This window comes from Solanum pennellii, chromosome 2, assembly GCF_001406875.1.
Source record: "Solanum pennellii chromosome 2, SPENNV200".
In the NCBI taxonomy this organism is placed as follows: Eukaryota; Viridiplantae; Streptophyta; class Magnoliopsida; order Solanales; family Solanaceae; genus Solanum; species Solanum pennellii.
The window spans coordinates 45,708,705-45,726,263 of record NC_028638.1 but is presented as its reverse complement, the minus strand read 5'-3'; the positions used below and the strand labels follow the sequence as shown (position 1 = coordinate 45,726,263).

Sequence of the window (17,559 nt, the reverse complement as noted above, 5' to 3'; positions counted from 1 at the left end):
GGGATGGTATATTCATATTGAGATATATATAACGCGATCTCTGAGTTAAAGCATGATTTTTGTAATATATGTTTAATTAACTCTATTTATATTTGCTTTATTTTTTTACATTGTAAGTTCTAGACAGAATGAGTTCTAATGAACATGAATGTTAGAACAATATTCATATGGAAATCGACACATTATAGTGATATTTCACACGATATAAATAGCCCAATAGGGAATGTTGTAAATGATGAAGGGTAAATAATAGTGAATGTTTTTAACTAAAGGTGCAACCTTTATATACAAAAAGGTAAACATTACTTTAATTTTTACCCCATTAATTTCAAAATCTTTTAAGTTAAAGTCATTTGTTTAATTATGAGTGAGGAATGTACCAAATGTACTAGTGTTATCTTTTTTTTTTCCTCTAGGGCCCAGATGCATGAAGGTGAAATGGTCTCTCTTCATTTTCATTTGCTCAATATTTTTGTTGTTATGTATAATTTTACCATAAATGATGGTGACATAAATTTAACCAAACTGGGGCACACACCTGAAAGTCTTATATGCTCTACTCTACTTGTGTATTTGTACTTGCTTTTGCTCATATTCTTTACAAAAATTTTTGATTCCCACCCGATTTCTGGTACCTATTTTGGACTCTACTAAATCCAATTCGCACCGAAAGCCTGTTAAATTTCCATGATATTTTGCATCAATCCTTTTGGACTTACTACTTAGTAGTTACAACTTACAACCTTACAATTAGCTTATGTAAAGCTAAAATTTAAGGGCCCAAAGTGGCAGTGACTTTATTATTAAAGCTGCCATTGCCATTGCCATTTGCCAAGTTTCCAACACTAAAAAGATAAAAGGTGGAAGAGAGAATAGATTACTTCCAATCTGAATCCTCCAATGAATCATCAGTTTCAAGTATCAGATGAAGAAGATGGATCAGAAGAAGAAGAGGAGGAGGAAGAGGAAGGTTTTCAAGAAAATGACATTGGAAACCTTCAAAGTCACTACCAAAACCAGCAGATGCCACAGTCACTCTGCAAAAAGCCAGAAAAATGGGCTAATTTCATAGTAAGCGAACAAGAATTGAACAAAGGGACAAGAAGAATGAAGCCACAGAGAGCTAAAACAGATGTTATAGAAGGCCATGGAGGCCGAATTATTCGAGCCACCGGGAAGGAAAGACAGACACAGTAAGGTTTCAACTGCAAAAGGTCCGAAGGATCGACGAGTTAGNCAGCTAAAACAGATGTTATAGAAGGCCATGGAGGCCGAATTATTCGAGCCAAAGGAAGGAAAGACAGACAAAGTAAGGTTTCAACTGCAAAAGGTCCGAAGGATCGACGAGTTAGGCTTTCACCAAACACTGCAANTGAAAGACAGACACAGTAAGGTTTCAACTTCAAAAGGTCCGAAGGATCGACGAGTTAGGCTTTCACCAAACACTGCAATTCAGTTCTATGATGTGCAAGATAGGCTTGGGTATGACCGTCCAAGTAAGGCTATTGATTGGCTGATTAAAGAAGCNTGCAAGATAGGCTTGGGGATGACCGTCCAAGTAAGGCTATTGATTGGCTGATTAAAGAAGCTAAAGCTGCAATTGATGCTCTTGGTGAGTTCCCTAATAATTTTCACTCTACTAAACTAAATCCCAAAAAGATGCAGTATTCATTTGATCAAGAACAGAGTCCAGAATTTAGCCAAGAAAACAGAGGTGTTCCCAATTCCGAATGTGGAGTTCAAGACAACCAGCAAGAGGTGAATTATGACATCCCAAACTTGTTTTCATCATCTGATGGTTTCAAGATTCCATTTTTAAGTGATCTCCAGAGCTACCCACATGGGCATTTTCTCAATTTCCAGTCTTNTCATCTGATGGTTTAAAGATTCCATTTTTAAGTGATCTCCAGAGCTACCCACATGGGCATTTTCTCAATTTCCAGTCTTTACAAGATGACACAATCCTATCCTCTGGTAATCAGCATCAAGGCAGCTTCTTCACCACCACTTCAGTTAATCATTTCCCACCAGTTTTAAGTCAAAATCAGGTGTTTTCTCACAGGGAACCCCTTCAGTCCAGTTTCTTCCCTCTAATGAGTGATCCATTAAGCACACAACTTGAGACCCTTTCATATGGATTTTCCAATGATGGTTTCTCAGGAATAATTTCTAGTGCTTCAAGAATTCAAGGGGAAGAGGAGCAGGCTACATTTTTTACTGCTTCTTGACCCACTGCCTCTGCATTATCAAGATTCAAAGCCAGCATTTCTTTTCAGAATCTTCTTCACTTCTCTCAGGAGCTGAAACCTATGTTGAGTGGATGTAATGTAGAATTTCTTAGGTTATTATTATAAGTATTATTTTTAAGCTTCTGTAAAATTATCATTCTTGTAATTTTGCCTTAATTGGATTATCAGCTCCTCATTAAAAAATTATAATCTTGAGATTAAAACTAGGACGATAACCTTGATAACTTATCTCATATATACTATGAGATAAGTAATCCACCTGATTAATACTTCCAACCAAATATAATATAGTATAAATTTAGTCTCAAATTTTAAATCGATATAACCCACCTAATCCCTCCAACCAAACGACTAGATGAATAGTTTAGATAGAGCTAAGGGCAAGAGGAAGAAGATACTTTGAATTAATGAAAGAAAGACCAAGATGCGAATTACGAAAAATGGTGTCATGTATATTTGGTGTTGTAGCTATCAAAGAATCAAATTAAAGGGATATAAGAAAGTTGGGTTTTTCTCAAAGATTTTGCTATTTTCAGTTAGTACACAGGATCTAGAAGCAGTGATTGTAACTTAGGTACATCATCAGTGTCATATTCATAAAAGTCTAGATTGTTAATGCTACTCTACTGATACTTTGTCAGTTCTATTGGCAGCAAACGCATTCAATTAAAAGCAGCTCACAGTACTGCCCTCCTACTCATCTGTTTCAATCAAATCTGTGTTATCATTTGGATGCATTCAATTGTCAGCCTCATTTAGATGCCAATTCTTATACAAGTCCCTTTCATAAAACCTAATTAGTACATTCACTTGTTCCAATTTTAGATTCGAGTTGTAAAAGGAACAAAAAGTCGAAGCTCTTAAGAGGTGTTATCCATATGCATTGGAAACATAATTAGGGAAATATAACAGCATAAAGTGAGGAAGTCATTAATTATTCATACTATATAACTAATAGATTTAAGTTATATGCATTAACAACCATAAGCAATGCAACAGTGTCAGCAGGTTTAATCTATGTTCGATTAACTTGTGACATATATTAGAGACCCCGTGGGGTTTCATTGTGTGCCTTTCCATTCAGCAATCATGGGTGATAGAAAAAAACTTTTCATTCATGTGGTCACGTGAGAAATAAAAAGTGATCAACAATATGATTATTGATAATAGAGACGTGTGGTACATTTTATGGACGATGACACTTCTAAGTTATAGAATACAAAAGCAGGACATAACTATTAACTGAGGAAAAACATTCAAATTCTTAAGCCTTTTCCGGGTATCTTATTTTGGAGAACGATAGATCGCTACTGAGGATTAGGAGGACGGCTATTAGCTGCAGAAACACGCGATCCCCATTCCAAAAGCTCTTTGCTAGTATCATCCTTGTGCACAAAGACTTCAATGAAACACAAGGAGTCCTTGTGTGTGCTTGTCGCTGTTGCTATAGCCTCAGTTAGGTCCTCCTCTGTCTTTACCTGCAAGGATATATCTCATCAATTTCTGTATAGGTGCATGTAATTGAATAGTGGGAGAAAATGTTACACTGTGTCCTAAATACTGACCTTTGCTGTCCAACATTTGCCTTCGCCATTATGGATAGCATTCACAAGACCAGTGTAGTCCCAATTCTTAATCACGTTATATGGGCCATCATGAATCTCTACTTCAATGGTATAACCTCCGTTGTTGATGAGAAATATAATATTCTTTTGTGCACATCTTATCATGGTTGATATATCCTGAGCAGTAACCTATGTTGCCAAAAAGAGTTTTAGCTTTATCAATTATGTTTCTCATAATTCACTTTAAGAAAAACTAGTATGCTAATGAGTCTTGAACAGGAAAAAATGATGACAGTTGAGAGTATGATCATAAGTTCACAACCAATATGAGCAACTGACCTGGAAGCTTCCATCACCAATGCAGGCAATGATACGTTTATCTTTAGCAGCCTGAGCATAACCGAGAGTAGCACCGACTGACCAGCCAATGGATCCATACTGCATCTGGAATTCAAACCTGCAAGTATTTGAATAGAACTTCATCTTAATATAGCAACAATCAGACTTCATGAACTGTTATTGAGAATGATATGTTGTCAAGTTGTGTTGTTCTTCCATTAATACTTTTGATTCTACTCCTCATAAGCAGGGTTTAGAATAAAGTTAGAGTAAAGCTTACCCGCAATTTTCTGGAAGATTTAGCTTCTGACAATTGAACCATGAGTCCCCGGTCTCAGCAATCACTGCAGTGTTACCGCTTAGCATTTCCTGTGAAGGATAAAGCAAAGTGAAAAAATTAAAATTTCCAGGGACTGTAAGAATTCCTCTTTTTAATCTGTTGTATCAAGTGTCATATAATTCTCAATTCTTTCTTACAATGTGTTCTGTGTTAATCACAGCTCATATTTACCTGAATGTGCTTGAAGAGTATATTGACTCGAAGAAGTTCATCCTTCTCGCGTTTCAAGGCAACACCCGGAGGGACATAAATACGATGGTGATTTTCCAAAGCAGTGGAATTCTTCTTCAGCTTTTTGGCCAATGCACTTAAGAAATCAGTCATGAAAACCCAACCAAAGGAGGGGCCATTTCCAATAGTCACACGATGAGGTTCAACAACAATCAACTTCTCCTTCTTAATCAGCAATGAGTATCCAACAGAGCTGTAGTCATTGAATATGGGGCCGACAAAGACATAAGCATCCGCTGATTCAACAATCTCCCCACAAAAACTAGAACTCACTGCTCCCCAGTATGTCCCAATGAAACTAGGGTGGTGCTCTGGCACCAGTCCCTTACCAGATGGCATTACTGCCAACGGATAGCCACAGGCATCAGCAAGTTCCACAAAGGCCTTTTGTGCTTTTCCCACTCTTACTTTGGGACCTCCCACAATAACCGGTTTCACAGACTTGTTCAAGAACTCTGCTGCTGCTTCAACAGCTGCTTCTAATCCTAGTTGATTGCTGACCCTGCAATTTGCAAATGTATTTCCCTCTAAGATAAAATCCTAATGTACCACATATCCTTCCACTAAAATGGTTAAAAGAATCACGGTGGATTCAGGAAATGGAAAATATATGTAAATATACGAACAGGGAAGAACATACTTTGGAGCAAGATAGAATGGAACAGGTTCTCTAGCAAATGTTGGGTGAGCGATCCCAGGCAAATTACAACCTATGCTAATGTAAACTGGCTTGCTCTCTTTTAGAGCAGTTGAAATTGCAGTATCAATCAATTCATGTGCATCATCCAAGTTATTCACCACTGCCTGTTACATTATACCAACTTGATCACTTACATTGAACATCTCCAAATAACACATACAATTTAGTCCAGCGCAATTACCTAAATCAATGTGGAAGAACTAAACTAGTAGTTATTCTCTAATCAAGAATTACACACATAATATATGTGATGAATGAAGTAAGATCAATTGTTGCAGAATTGCAGCTCAAAGATACAGTAGTAAAACGAGCAAATACAGGAAATACCTGAGAACAAGTAACAGTTTGAAAGCATCTAAGTTCCTGGCTAAAATCTGGTAGGCCAATAGTATGATGCAAAATTCTGTTCGTACCATAGTCATTCGAATTCGGCCCACCAACAATACAAATCACAGGCAAATTCTCACTGTATGCCCCAGCAATAGCATTAAGCACACTTAGTCCCCCTACAGTAAACGTCACTACACATGCTCCCACCCCTTTCGCACGTGCGTACCCGTCGGCGGCGTACCCAGCGTTAAGTTCGTTACAGCAGCCGATCAAATTTAGCTCCGACTCGGCAATCAGATGATCGAGCAACGTCAAGTTGAAGTCGCCGGGAACCGAAAACACATCCTTCACACCGATTTGTACTAGCCGACGAGCCAAGTGCCGACCCAGAGTTCCAGCTCCACACGGAGAGTTCGCTGGAACTGAAGCTGACTGAGCCGTGGAACCAATTGCATTGTTACCTTCCATTTCTGAATAATTTTGTCTTTTGGTGATTTTGTAGCCGAAAATTGATTTAGAATTATGAGTTTTGAAGATGATTGTGAATTGTGATTAAGTGTGTTTATATACAGTTGAGTTGTTTATGATCATCAGGGTAATGGTTTTGAAGACAGTGGGCAAGAGAAAAACTGCTAACTGTACAGTGTACACTTGCACTGAAAAAGTTGTACAGTAAGGTTTTTATTTAGAATAAAAAATACTACGATATTGATGGATTCTTCAAACGATTCTCTTTTTTTTTTTTTGGGGTATACTTATTTTGATTGAATAAAATAAATTATTTATATTTTTTGAGTTTGAAAATGGAGAATATAGTAAGACCGCTGGCTTTACTAAACAGAGGCGGTCTTAGTTTTAATAATAAAACAAGTGCTTAATTATTCAACTTGGCCGACTTGTTGAATGTTTGGCACAGGGCTTTGACCCATGCGTCAATTACAACAGGCTCTTCATTTCAAGTCTAATCGATCATGTTTGGATTGAAATTTAATTTTTAATTTATTTTTATTATAGTTTAAAATTAAATATTTATAAGTATTTTTTTAAAATTATCGAGTACTTTAAAAGTGTTTAAAAATGATTATTGATTTTAAAACACTAAAAATAAATCGATCTGAATAGGCTAAAAAAATGAAGGAAAAATAAACAATTTTGGCTCTTGACAGGCCTTTGCGTGTATATTTTACATGTACTAATTAAGTATTTAAAAATCATGTTTGTATACATCCTTCTTTTGATTAATTAATCTTACTACACTAATGCATACATGGTCTTAAACGAGTTAATTGATGTAGTAGCATCAATTACAATTCAATTGGGAAAACTAAAATTTTAAGTAACCTTATGTAATGAAACAAAGAACTAAGTTAAATTATATTTCAAAATCTAGAAATAAGACAAATATTATTCTTCATTTCACTTTTTTCTCTATTATAACATTTCTCCTAATTAAATTAGGAAACACTAATAATTAACGCAACAAATTATCATGAACAGCGTAATTCGACATATGTGTATACGTAGCTCCTTAGTATGTATATAAATAGATTTATTTATTTTTTTAACGACAATACTTTGTTAATAATAAAAAGAAGAAAAATATTAAGTTAACGATGTAGCTAAGCTGGGCTCAAAGCAGGTCCCAATCCTTTGCTTAATATTGAGAAAGCTTGTTTCTTACTTTCGTTAAGAAGTTGTTCAAGTTTGGCTATATCTTCTGGACCTCCAAACATGAATGGCGTAGAAAGTAAATAATCTGAACAAGTTTTGATCTCATTTAAGGCATCATCAATCTGATTAATAACTTGTTTAATTTGACCTTCATGATATTTTTTAAGTGCCAATTTAATATCTTCAGAAACTTCATACAGCAAGTGAATGGCACACTCTACGTAATCTTCTGCGAATAAAGTCTTATGAGCTGCTTCATCGGCCAATAGAAGAGTTTTTTCAAGAGTATCATCACCCAAACATATTTCTGGAATAAATACTACTATTAGAAAAATGCATAGTAGGGAATAGTTAGTGGTACGTGCCATTATTTTTGTTAGATTTGATTTGATATATCAATAGTTTTCTTTTACTTTCTTTTATAGCATGTAGTCATAATTAATTAATTGCATGCATTCATTAGAAGGTTGTATTTATAATTCTTGTCTGTATTTTATTGATGAGAGCTTGAATAAATGCGACATTTAATAATACATATTCATTTAACCTTAGCTTATAGATGTATTAATAACTTCTTACGTTATAAAATGTGTCTCCTAATTGAAGTACATGGCTTGGGGCGGGGGGGGGGATAATTTTGGTTTCAAATGATATATAATTAAGTGTAACATTATTTTTGGCCAGTATGAATTTAGTTTGCATGTGGCTTATATTTTGGTGTCGTAAGGGCGTAACGACCTTGCTAATTTTCATATGTTGTGCATGTGACCTATATTTTACGTATTTTGAATGATTTCATATGTTAAAATTACCTTAATATAAATAAATTAGCTATAGTGATTAAATATTTGTAATATCAATCGATTAGATTAAAGATTCCAATAATATTGAAAAAGTAAGTGAAAGTACTACTAATTTTCTTGATAATGTAAGGTGAGGTAAACAAGAAAAATGTAAAATAAGATCGGATCACGAAAGAACGATAAAAATAAATGAACAAAGTCAAAGAAATAATATGAAGAGAATACCACAAAAAGCAAAAGTTTATTTTCATACTTCCTCCGTTTTATATTCCATGCTATTTATAAATTATAAAAATTCCCCCTCTGAGATACATCACTTCCATTAAGTAACATATCATTTACAATATGTCATAATCAAGAAATCTAATCAAAAATAAATAAAATCCAATTTTTCTTAATTAGTAAAATTTTTAAAATATAATACAATTAACCTCTAAATATATGAGATTTTAGAAGAAGTCATAAAATGAGATGGTATTTGGTATTATATACAACAAAAAATTGCTAAATAACCACCGAATGAGATGGTGGGTCAGGCCATACAAGGCCCAAACATAGTTCCAACATCAAGGAATTGACACAAACATACGACCATTATATATAATTGACAATATATAGCTAAATAATAATTGGCAACTAATAGCCAGAAATAAAATTAGTACATATTAGCCTAAAAAAAATAAAATCAACTTTTTATAGTTTTTTTCCTTTAATTATGTGCAACAAATCTCCATTAATTAAGGAGATGTGGAATTATTTTTTCTCGTTGTTTTTAACTACTATAGTTAAAGAAGTTAACTTTTCAATTTTTTTAAATTCTCAAACTCAACTTTATTTAATCGTGAGAAAAAATAGTAACACAATTTACAGAAACATAAAGATATATTTGATTGCAATTTTATGAATTATCTTTTTTTACCAAACAACAATAATTAGTTTATTAGAAAATCAATTCCTACTTTTAAGAAGTGAAATATATATATATTTATTAATTAACCTATTAAAAAAGGTTACACAAACGTTTAAGGAATGAGTTTTTTAAAATTCTTTAAATAACTTATTAAAAGATTGTGACTACTTTTAAGGTAAGAAAATTTATTGTTAATGATCTATCATGTATTAATTATCACATAATCGATAATAATTAATCAAATAATATTAAATGATATTTTTTTTAGAAACTGTAATAATATATATGCATAAATTTTACAATAATGAAAGTTGCGATTATATAATGTGTACATAAAAAAATATGTATGCCCAAAAAAATATTCATAAAAATAAACGTGTAGATTTTATTGATGTATACAGTAATTGTAGCATGTATACATAAATTTTATATTGTATACATAAGAATATTACTATCAATTATACGTATTAGTTATTATTATAATAAATACAAGATTCAGATTAATATAACACATATATAAATTTTATTCATTAATTGTACATGTGATTTTGTTTATGTATACGGTGACTGCACTATGTATACATTAGTTCATATTTATCGTGTATTCAGTGATTTGTATTCACATAATAAACTAGGATACTTTAATTAAATTGAGATTAAAATTTATTAGTATTCATTAGGTTGTATTCAACAAAATCATCATTCTGATTTTTTACGAAGATCTTTCTTACCCGTGAAATTAAGAACAAAAATTTCAAAAAACTATAACCTGAATTTTCATCAAAAAAAAGTTTTAAAAACTTTAATTCCACGAATGACGAAATTTCAAAATTAATGGAGCAAGAAATGCTACATAATTATCTACTAAAAAAATTATTTGAAGGATCAATCAATAAACATTCAGTTATATTTGATTTGCATAGACATAATAAATTTAGGAGGATAACAGGAAATTTAGAAAGAAAGTAAATTTACATAAGAAATGAATTTTAGAAAGAAAACAAAAAAAGATTGAGTAATCTAATTCGCAAAAACAAATTTGAAAAAGTTTCAATTCTACAAGTCATGAAATTCAACAATTAATTTGACAAGAACAAAATTATATATAAAGATGAGTTTTAGAAGTATCCATGAAAACATATTGTTAAATCTGATTTTCATAAACAGATTGAATTAATGAAAAAAGTTGAAATTAGGAAGAGAATTACGTATAGAAGTATGAAAAGGATTCTGTAAAGAGAAAAATGAGACAAAAAAAGAACTCTATTTTAAAATTGTTGATAAAATAAAATAAAAAAAGAAGGTAAAAAGGATTGATAAAACAATCATTGTTAAGAACATGTTTGAGAAAAAATAAGGGAAAAAAATATATAATTTTTTTTTAAAAAAAATAACTATTCAATGCCAAATAAATAAAATAAAGTCTTTTTTTTTTTTGCTAAAAGTTAAAAATAGACTATTTATTGCTAATTTAATCTATGAAGTGTTATGTTATGCCATTTTGTCTCCAACATCATGCTAATTGGACTCAAACTAATGGAGCAAACAATCTCAGCCCATAAGCATGCAATTATTAGGAAGATAATGGAATTCTTACCTAAATTGATTTTTTCCAGACCAATTTTTTTTTTTTTTTTGATAAATGATAAAAATCTCATTTTAAAGTTTTTATTATTATTATTATTCCCAATTAGTTTTTAAAATATCCAAAATCTATTTTTATGCATCAGATTAATGTGTCAGCGCATCAAATTAATGTATCTCGCGCATCAGATTAATATATCTCGAGTATCAGATTAGTGGATTTTTGTAATTATAAATTTATAATGGAGGAATGATAATTTTACCTTAAATGTATGTGATTTTTGTCCTTTGCCCAATTATGAAACTTAAGTCACTGTCTCGAAAATTAGACGTATTGTCATAATCAAAGTTTTAATTAATTAATATTTTGAAAATTAAAAAAATGTCAATTATGTCCCTTGTGTGATCTGTTTTTAAAATGTCAAAAATGATCAACATTTGAGTAGAATCTTTGGTCTTTTTATGATTATATAAATTAGTTACTATGATCCCTTACAAAGTATTATGCCATTCATCATAAATCTTAAAAGTTTCATGCATAGGAAGCTTAATAATAAATCCGCATAAATTATCCATCTTTTTTTTTTTTTTTTGATACAAGCATTTCCAAATTCCAATACGTATATAGTAAATCAATGAAATATTTGTGGGCTCAAAGCTGATTCCAATACTTGTTTCTTAATTTTGTTGATCAGTAATACAACATTATCCATAGCTTGTGCTACACTTCTGTCAATATAACTCTGTGCATCAGATGTATTTTGACAACTTTTGATACTATTTAAAGCTTCATCAATTTGTTTGATAACATCTTTGAATTGACCGTTTTGGTAATTCGTAATTGCCAGTTTAAGATTTCTTTCGGCATCGCCAAATCTAAATTCACAATATATGACTTCATCAATTGCTAAATATTGTTTTATACCTCCGATACTACCTATCGCCGATTGAAGAGAGGATACGATATCATCGTTAGCCAAGGGTAATTTCGGAATAAATGAGAAAATTAATATTGATATGAATGTAACCATGGAAGTTGTACCAAATAGAGATACTGCCATTATTTTGTGAATCTCTTTTTCTTTTTTATCTTTGTTAGATTGTAAGAAGTTTTTTTTTTTTTATAATTATTATAATTTTTGTTTGATTGGAAGAAGTTTATGTTTATATATATATATGATTTTTTTAAGTGTTTAATTAAATTTGAGATGTTATATCTATATTAATTGGGCTGTTTCAATAAGTGCGGTATTTAATGATATAACTATATCTAATATTACGAGCTTATAAATAACTTTTTTTTCTGTTACAAAATTGTAATGTTGAATGTATTGGTTGCATAAAATAGAAGTGCAATGTATTTTGTCATTAAACACGTTCATTAATTTATGACGATCTTTTTGTTGCTGCAATACTTCCTTTGAAAAAAAATTATTTCACACTTGGAAAGTAAAAGTATTTTCACTAAATTATTTTTAATTAAAATTTTGGAATACTATCATTAATAGTGAGCAAATCCCTCTTTTCGTTTGATATATTATATATATTCATAATTAAAAAATATATTTTGATATATTAAATTATAAAAATAGATAAAGAAGTTAAAATTTTATATGAGTTATAACCTATTTGTTGGGATTGATTTACCCAAATCACCCCACACATCTATCTGAGGATTAATATTACAGTTTTTAAATTTATTTTTTTTAATTACTAGTAATAAAATATTAATTACATGTATTAGTAATATGTCAATCTATAAATTAATTAATTGTATATTATAATTAATAGATGAGAGAAACAATTGTTAACTAATGAGTGAGAATCAAGCGTAGAGTTGTTAATCATCAATTGCAATATTCAAGCATTTTCTTAATTTACAATTATCAATTTCTTAACGCACGTCACCCACATATACATCCCCACTCCGTCTGCTAATTATTCAGACTTCGATTTCGATTTTGTGAGTAAAAAAAAATGTTACGGGAAAAAAGAGCTAGTTCAAATATTGAAAGAGGATTAAAAAATTTCCAAAAGTCTAAAAAAGTCAAATCCATTGAGAAGGTATTTTTATTAAATTTTTTGTGCATACCAGGATATGAAATTTGCATGATTTTGAGTAAATATGACATATTGATGTAATTTGAGTTTATAAGTGACATTAAGTTTGTATGAATATATTTTTATATATAGACGGTAGAATATTACACTTCTTTTTTCAAATTGGAGCATCACTCAACAATCCAAAATATTATTTAATATAAAACAATAACCTGAAAAATTTCATCGAACGCCATATTTTATCAATGGAAACTTTCACCTTTCATGAGCATACAAAAGGGCAACTTTCACATATAGCCAAACAAAAAATTCATATTTTTATGCTATAGCAAAGTTTGCATAATTGCGCTCCATAGCAAACATAAAACTGTACAATTCGCTATACATATACAATTGTATAATTCGCTGGCTTAAATTGTATAATTCTGTTAACATCAATGCTCACATGAACAAAGTAGAATCCATAAGGATGCAGTTGGAGAAGAAGAAGAGCAATGCAGAAGCAGAATCCATAAGGATGCAGTTGGAGAAGAAGAAGAGCAATGCAGTTGGGGAAAATCAAAATTATTTTGATTCCAATGTGACTGTACAAGCTTTATACAAAACAGAATAAAATTTGTAACAACAATCCAGCTGTCACTAACAACAAAATAACTAACTAGGCTAACTAACTAACTAATTGAGAATTAATTAACTAGAAAATATTTAATTAACTAATCTAATCTCAATACCCCCCCTCAAGTTGGAGGAGTAGAAAACACTGACAACTTGTGTAATGCAGCAGAATGTTTAACCCCAGACAATGTTTTGGTCAATATGTCTGCCAATTGATCGTTGGATCCTATGTGATGTAGCAAAATGAGACCTTCGTGTAGTAGGTTTCGCACAAAATGGCAGTCAACTTCGATATGTTTGGTTCTCTCATGGAATACTGGATTCCTAGCAATATGGAGAGCTGATTGGCTATCACAATACACATCAATTGGAGTTGGTAGGGGCACTGTGAGTTCTTCAAGTAATCTTTTAAGCCAAACTAACTCACCTGCAACTTTCCTCAAGGCCCTATACTCTGCTTCAGCTGAAGATAGAGATACTGTTTCCTGTTTCTTTGATTTCCAACTGAGTGGACTATTACCTAACAGTACAATATACCCACTTACTGACTTCCTGGAATCAGGACATGCAGCCCAATCTGAGTCGCAATAGGCTTTAACATTGTAAGACTGATCATGCGACATGAATATGCCTATAGTTGGGTCTGTTTTAAGATACCTTAGGAGATGAAATGCTGCCTTTAAGTGGGGCTCCCTCGGGTCCTGCATGAACTGACTAAGATGCTGCACACTATAGGATATGTCCATTCTAGTATTAGTAAGAAAATTTAGCTTCCCAATAAGCTTTCTGTAAAATGCAGGATCTGAAAGTTGAGAACCTTCTTTGGCATGAAGTTTTACAGCAGGATCCAATGGAGAAGTGCAGTTGCTTAGGCTGGAAATGTTGTAAGTTTTCAGCAAATCAAGAACAAACTTTCTCTGTGAAATAATGAGTCCATCTTCCTTGTAAAGTACCTCCATTCCAAGAAAATAATGCAACTTGCCTAAGTCTTTGATCTTGAATTTATCATGTAGGAAAATTTTGAGTTCTTCTATCTCAGCTACACTTGTGCCAGTTAGGATAACATCATCTACATAAACAGCCACAAAAATGGTGGAGTCTGCACTCTTTTTGTGAAAGAGAGAGTAATCATTTAAAGAGTGGGTGTAATCTTTACTGTATAATGCTTCAGCTAATTTAGCATACCACTGCCTGCTCGCCTGTTTCAACCCATACAGTGACTTATTCAGCTTGCACACCATCCCTGACTTTACTACTACTAAGCCTGGTGGTACTTCCATGTATATTTCCTCATGTAATTCACCATGGAGGAATGCATTGTTCACATCTAGCTGATAAATGCTCCATCCTTTCTTGACTGCTGTGGCTAACAAGGCTCTTACAGTTGTCATTTTAATGACTGGTGAAAAAGTTTCTGTGTAATCAACCCCAGCTTGTTGAGTATAGCCTTTCACCACAAGTCGTGCCTTGAATCTCTCAATGGTCCCATCAGCCTTATGTTTTACCTTATACACCCATTTGCACCCTATGGCCTTCTTTCCACTGGGTAAATCCACTAAATCCCAAGTATGGTTTGCATATAATGCTTCAAACTCCTGTGTCATAGCTAGTTGCCAAGCAGGATTGATGGTTGCTTCTTCATATGAAGAAGGTTCATCATCACTGCTAATGTTTCTTACAAGTACTTGACTCTCATGTTCTAGAACCTGAGGTGGTATATGTTGGTGTTTAGAGAAGGCAGTACTGAGAGAAAGAACATTAGTTGATACTGGTTTAGATATAGATTTAGGAAGGATGTAATCATGTAAGTATGCAGGTAGTTTATGTGTTCTATGAGGTCTATTTGATGTTGTGATCAATTCATTTCTGTGCTGAATAGTGGGAGATGTATATGTAGAATTTGGTAATGTTTGGTTAAGGGAATTGTCACCTGGAATGTTACTTGCATCAATTTCATTATTTTCAACATGCAGTGGTGTTTGTGAATCAATTTCAGTATCAATAATATCTACAAAAGGTACAGAAGACAGAACAGAAGGAAAAGATGACACATCAGAAACAATTGTAAATGGAAAAATATTTTCTTTGAAAATTACATCTCTAGATACATGTATCTTTCTTGTGGCCAGACTAAGAACCTTGTAACCTTTTGATCCAAATGGATACCCTATGAAAATGTGTGGTGTAGTTCTGGCTTGTAGTTTGTCTCATTGACACTTGGGAATGGTTGGGTAACAAAGACATCCAAAAGATCTCATGTGAGAGTATGATGGTTTGGAGTTGTACAACAGTTCATATGGACATTTTCCTTTGACATGGGAAGTAGGAAGTCTGTTGATGATATATGTGGCACACAATACACACTCCCCCCAATATTTTATTGGTAGCTTAGATTGAAAAAGGAGAGCTCTAGCAGTTTCTAATAGGTATTTGTGTTTTCTCTCCACTATACCATTTTGTTGTGGAGTGTAAGGACAAGTTTTCTCATGGAGGATTCCTTTTGACTTCAGAAAAGATGATGTTTCTGTATTGATGAATTCAAGACCATTATCAGTCCTGATAGACTTAACAGTAGTATTAAATTGTTTCTCAACCATGGATATGAATGTCTTGAGAACTTCTAAGGTGTTGCTCTTGCAGGTTAGCAATTGGGTCCATGTACATCTACTGTAATCATCAACTAAAGTGATAAAATATTTATGGTTGTCATGTGTTGCTGTATGGTAAGGTCCCCATAAGTCAATATGTAACAATTGGAATATTTTGGTGGATGTGTTGATACTGTGGGAAAATGACAGTCTTTCTTGCCTTGCCATTGGGCAAATATTACACAGAAAAGGTTGTTTGGTTGAGAATTTTTCAGGTATGGATTTAATCTCCCTCATCTTCACAAAAGGTACATGGCCAAGTCTATTGTGCCACAATACATCAACATCACAAGTATGAGACATAAGAAAAGTAGAAACATGAGACTGACTTTTGTTTTCCAGAACTGAATTCTTTATAGTAGAGCTTTGTGAACATTTATTCTTCTTGAGAACATTGTCTGTACTATAGTATTCATGACATTCATTATTGTGTTTACATGGAAGACTAGGAAAAGATTTAAGCTCAGGATTAGAATTACAAGAACCAGAAACATAAGCTGGAGCATTTGAGGCAACAAAGTTGTTGGTGTGTTTCAGACAGTTTGCACAAAGAAAGTAGAGTCCTCCCTCAGCTTCACCAATTACCAGAGGCCTCTTCATTGAAGGGGCCTGCAAAATGCATGATGTTTCAGTGAAGGATACAACACTTTTTGGTATAGACTTAGAAAGACATTGAATAGACACAAGATTATACTTAAACGAGGGTACATACAACACTTCATGTAAGATAATGTTTGATGCAAGTATCACTTTACCAATCTGAGTGACTTTCACCTTATAACCATTTGGTAGGGTGATCAACAAAGGATAAGGTAAGTAGGCTGTATCAGTTAGGAATTTTATGTCAAAGGTCATATGATTTGAGGCTCCTGAGTCTAGAATCCAAGAGTTAGACTTGTTTTTGAAACATTTGCAGGATAATTTTCCAAAATCAACAGAGGAAGTACAGACTATCATACCTGCAAGGTTCACGTTGCCACACATAGGGTCCATGCCTTTAGCAGATTCTCCATGATTTTCAGCTTGAAATTGCTGCAACAGACTCATGCATTGTTCATATTGTTCCCTAGTCAATTTGGGATGTGTATCATATCTACCCCCTTGTTCCTCAGCTCCACTTGACATCACATCAGATGAAGGACCATGCACATCAGCCATGAGCCCTTTGCCTTTGTTAAATCTGGTATTCTGATTGTAATTGTTGCGATATCCATTCTGAAAATTCTGGTTGTTATTGTAAGGATTCTGATTATTCTGGTTGTTATTGTAAGGATTCTGATTGTTTGTCTGTGGGTATCCATGGAGTTTATAGCACTTATTTCTGGTGTGTCCTATCTTATTGCAGTAGTCACACACCACACTACCCCTATTGTTATTGTAAGTGTTGGAGGTCTGAGAATAATTGGTTCTGAAACTGTTATTTCCTACTGAAGAAGAAGTCCATGCTGAAGAAGGATAACTTTGTTGAGTCTGTCGAGATTGTTTGGAGGTACTTGCTCCTCCTGAACCATGC

At 32.8% G+C, this 17,559-nt stretch overlaps 2 protein-coding genes across 2 annotated transcripts; one reads left to right on the top strand and one right to left on the bottom strand.

Moving 5' to 3' along the window:
• Positions 1–1,411: 1,411 nt before the first annotated feature.
• LOC114076074 lies at positions 1,412–2,432 on the top strand. Its single transcript, XM_027914486.1, has 3 exons — positions 1,412–1,496; positions 1,666–1,806; positions 1,887–2,432. Exons 1-3 carry the CDS (start codon positions 1,461–1,463, stop codon positions 2,226–2,228), a joined length of 519 nt encoding a protein of 172 aa, XP_027770287.1. The 5' UTR covers positions 1,412–1,460; the 3' UTR covers positions 2,229–2,432.
• A 911-nt stretch (positions 2,433–3,343) lies between these two features.
• On the bottom strand, positions 3,344–6,448 carry LOC107009317 (pyruvate decarboxylase 1). Its single transcript, XM_015208627.2, has 7 exons — positions 5,752–6,448; positions 5,365–5,528; positions 4,665–5,226; positions 4,434–4,522; positions 4,154–4,271; positions 3,815–4,003; positions 3,344–3,727 (listed from the first exon to the last, which is right to left on the bottom strand). The coding sequence occupies exons 1-7, from the start codon at positions 6,220–6,222 to the stop codon at positions 3,557–3,559; spliced, it is 1,764 nt and encodes a 587-aa protein (XP_015064113.1). The 5' UTR covers positions 6,223–6,448; the 3' UTR covers positions 3,344–3,556.
• Positions 6,449–17,559: the final 11,111 nt, after the last annotated feature.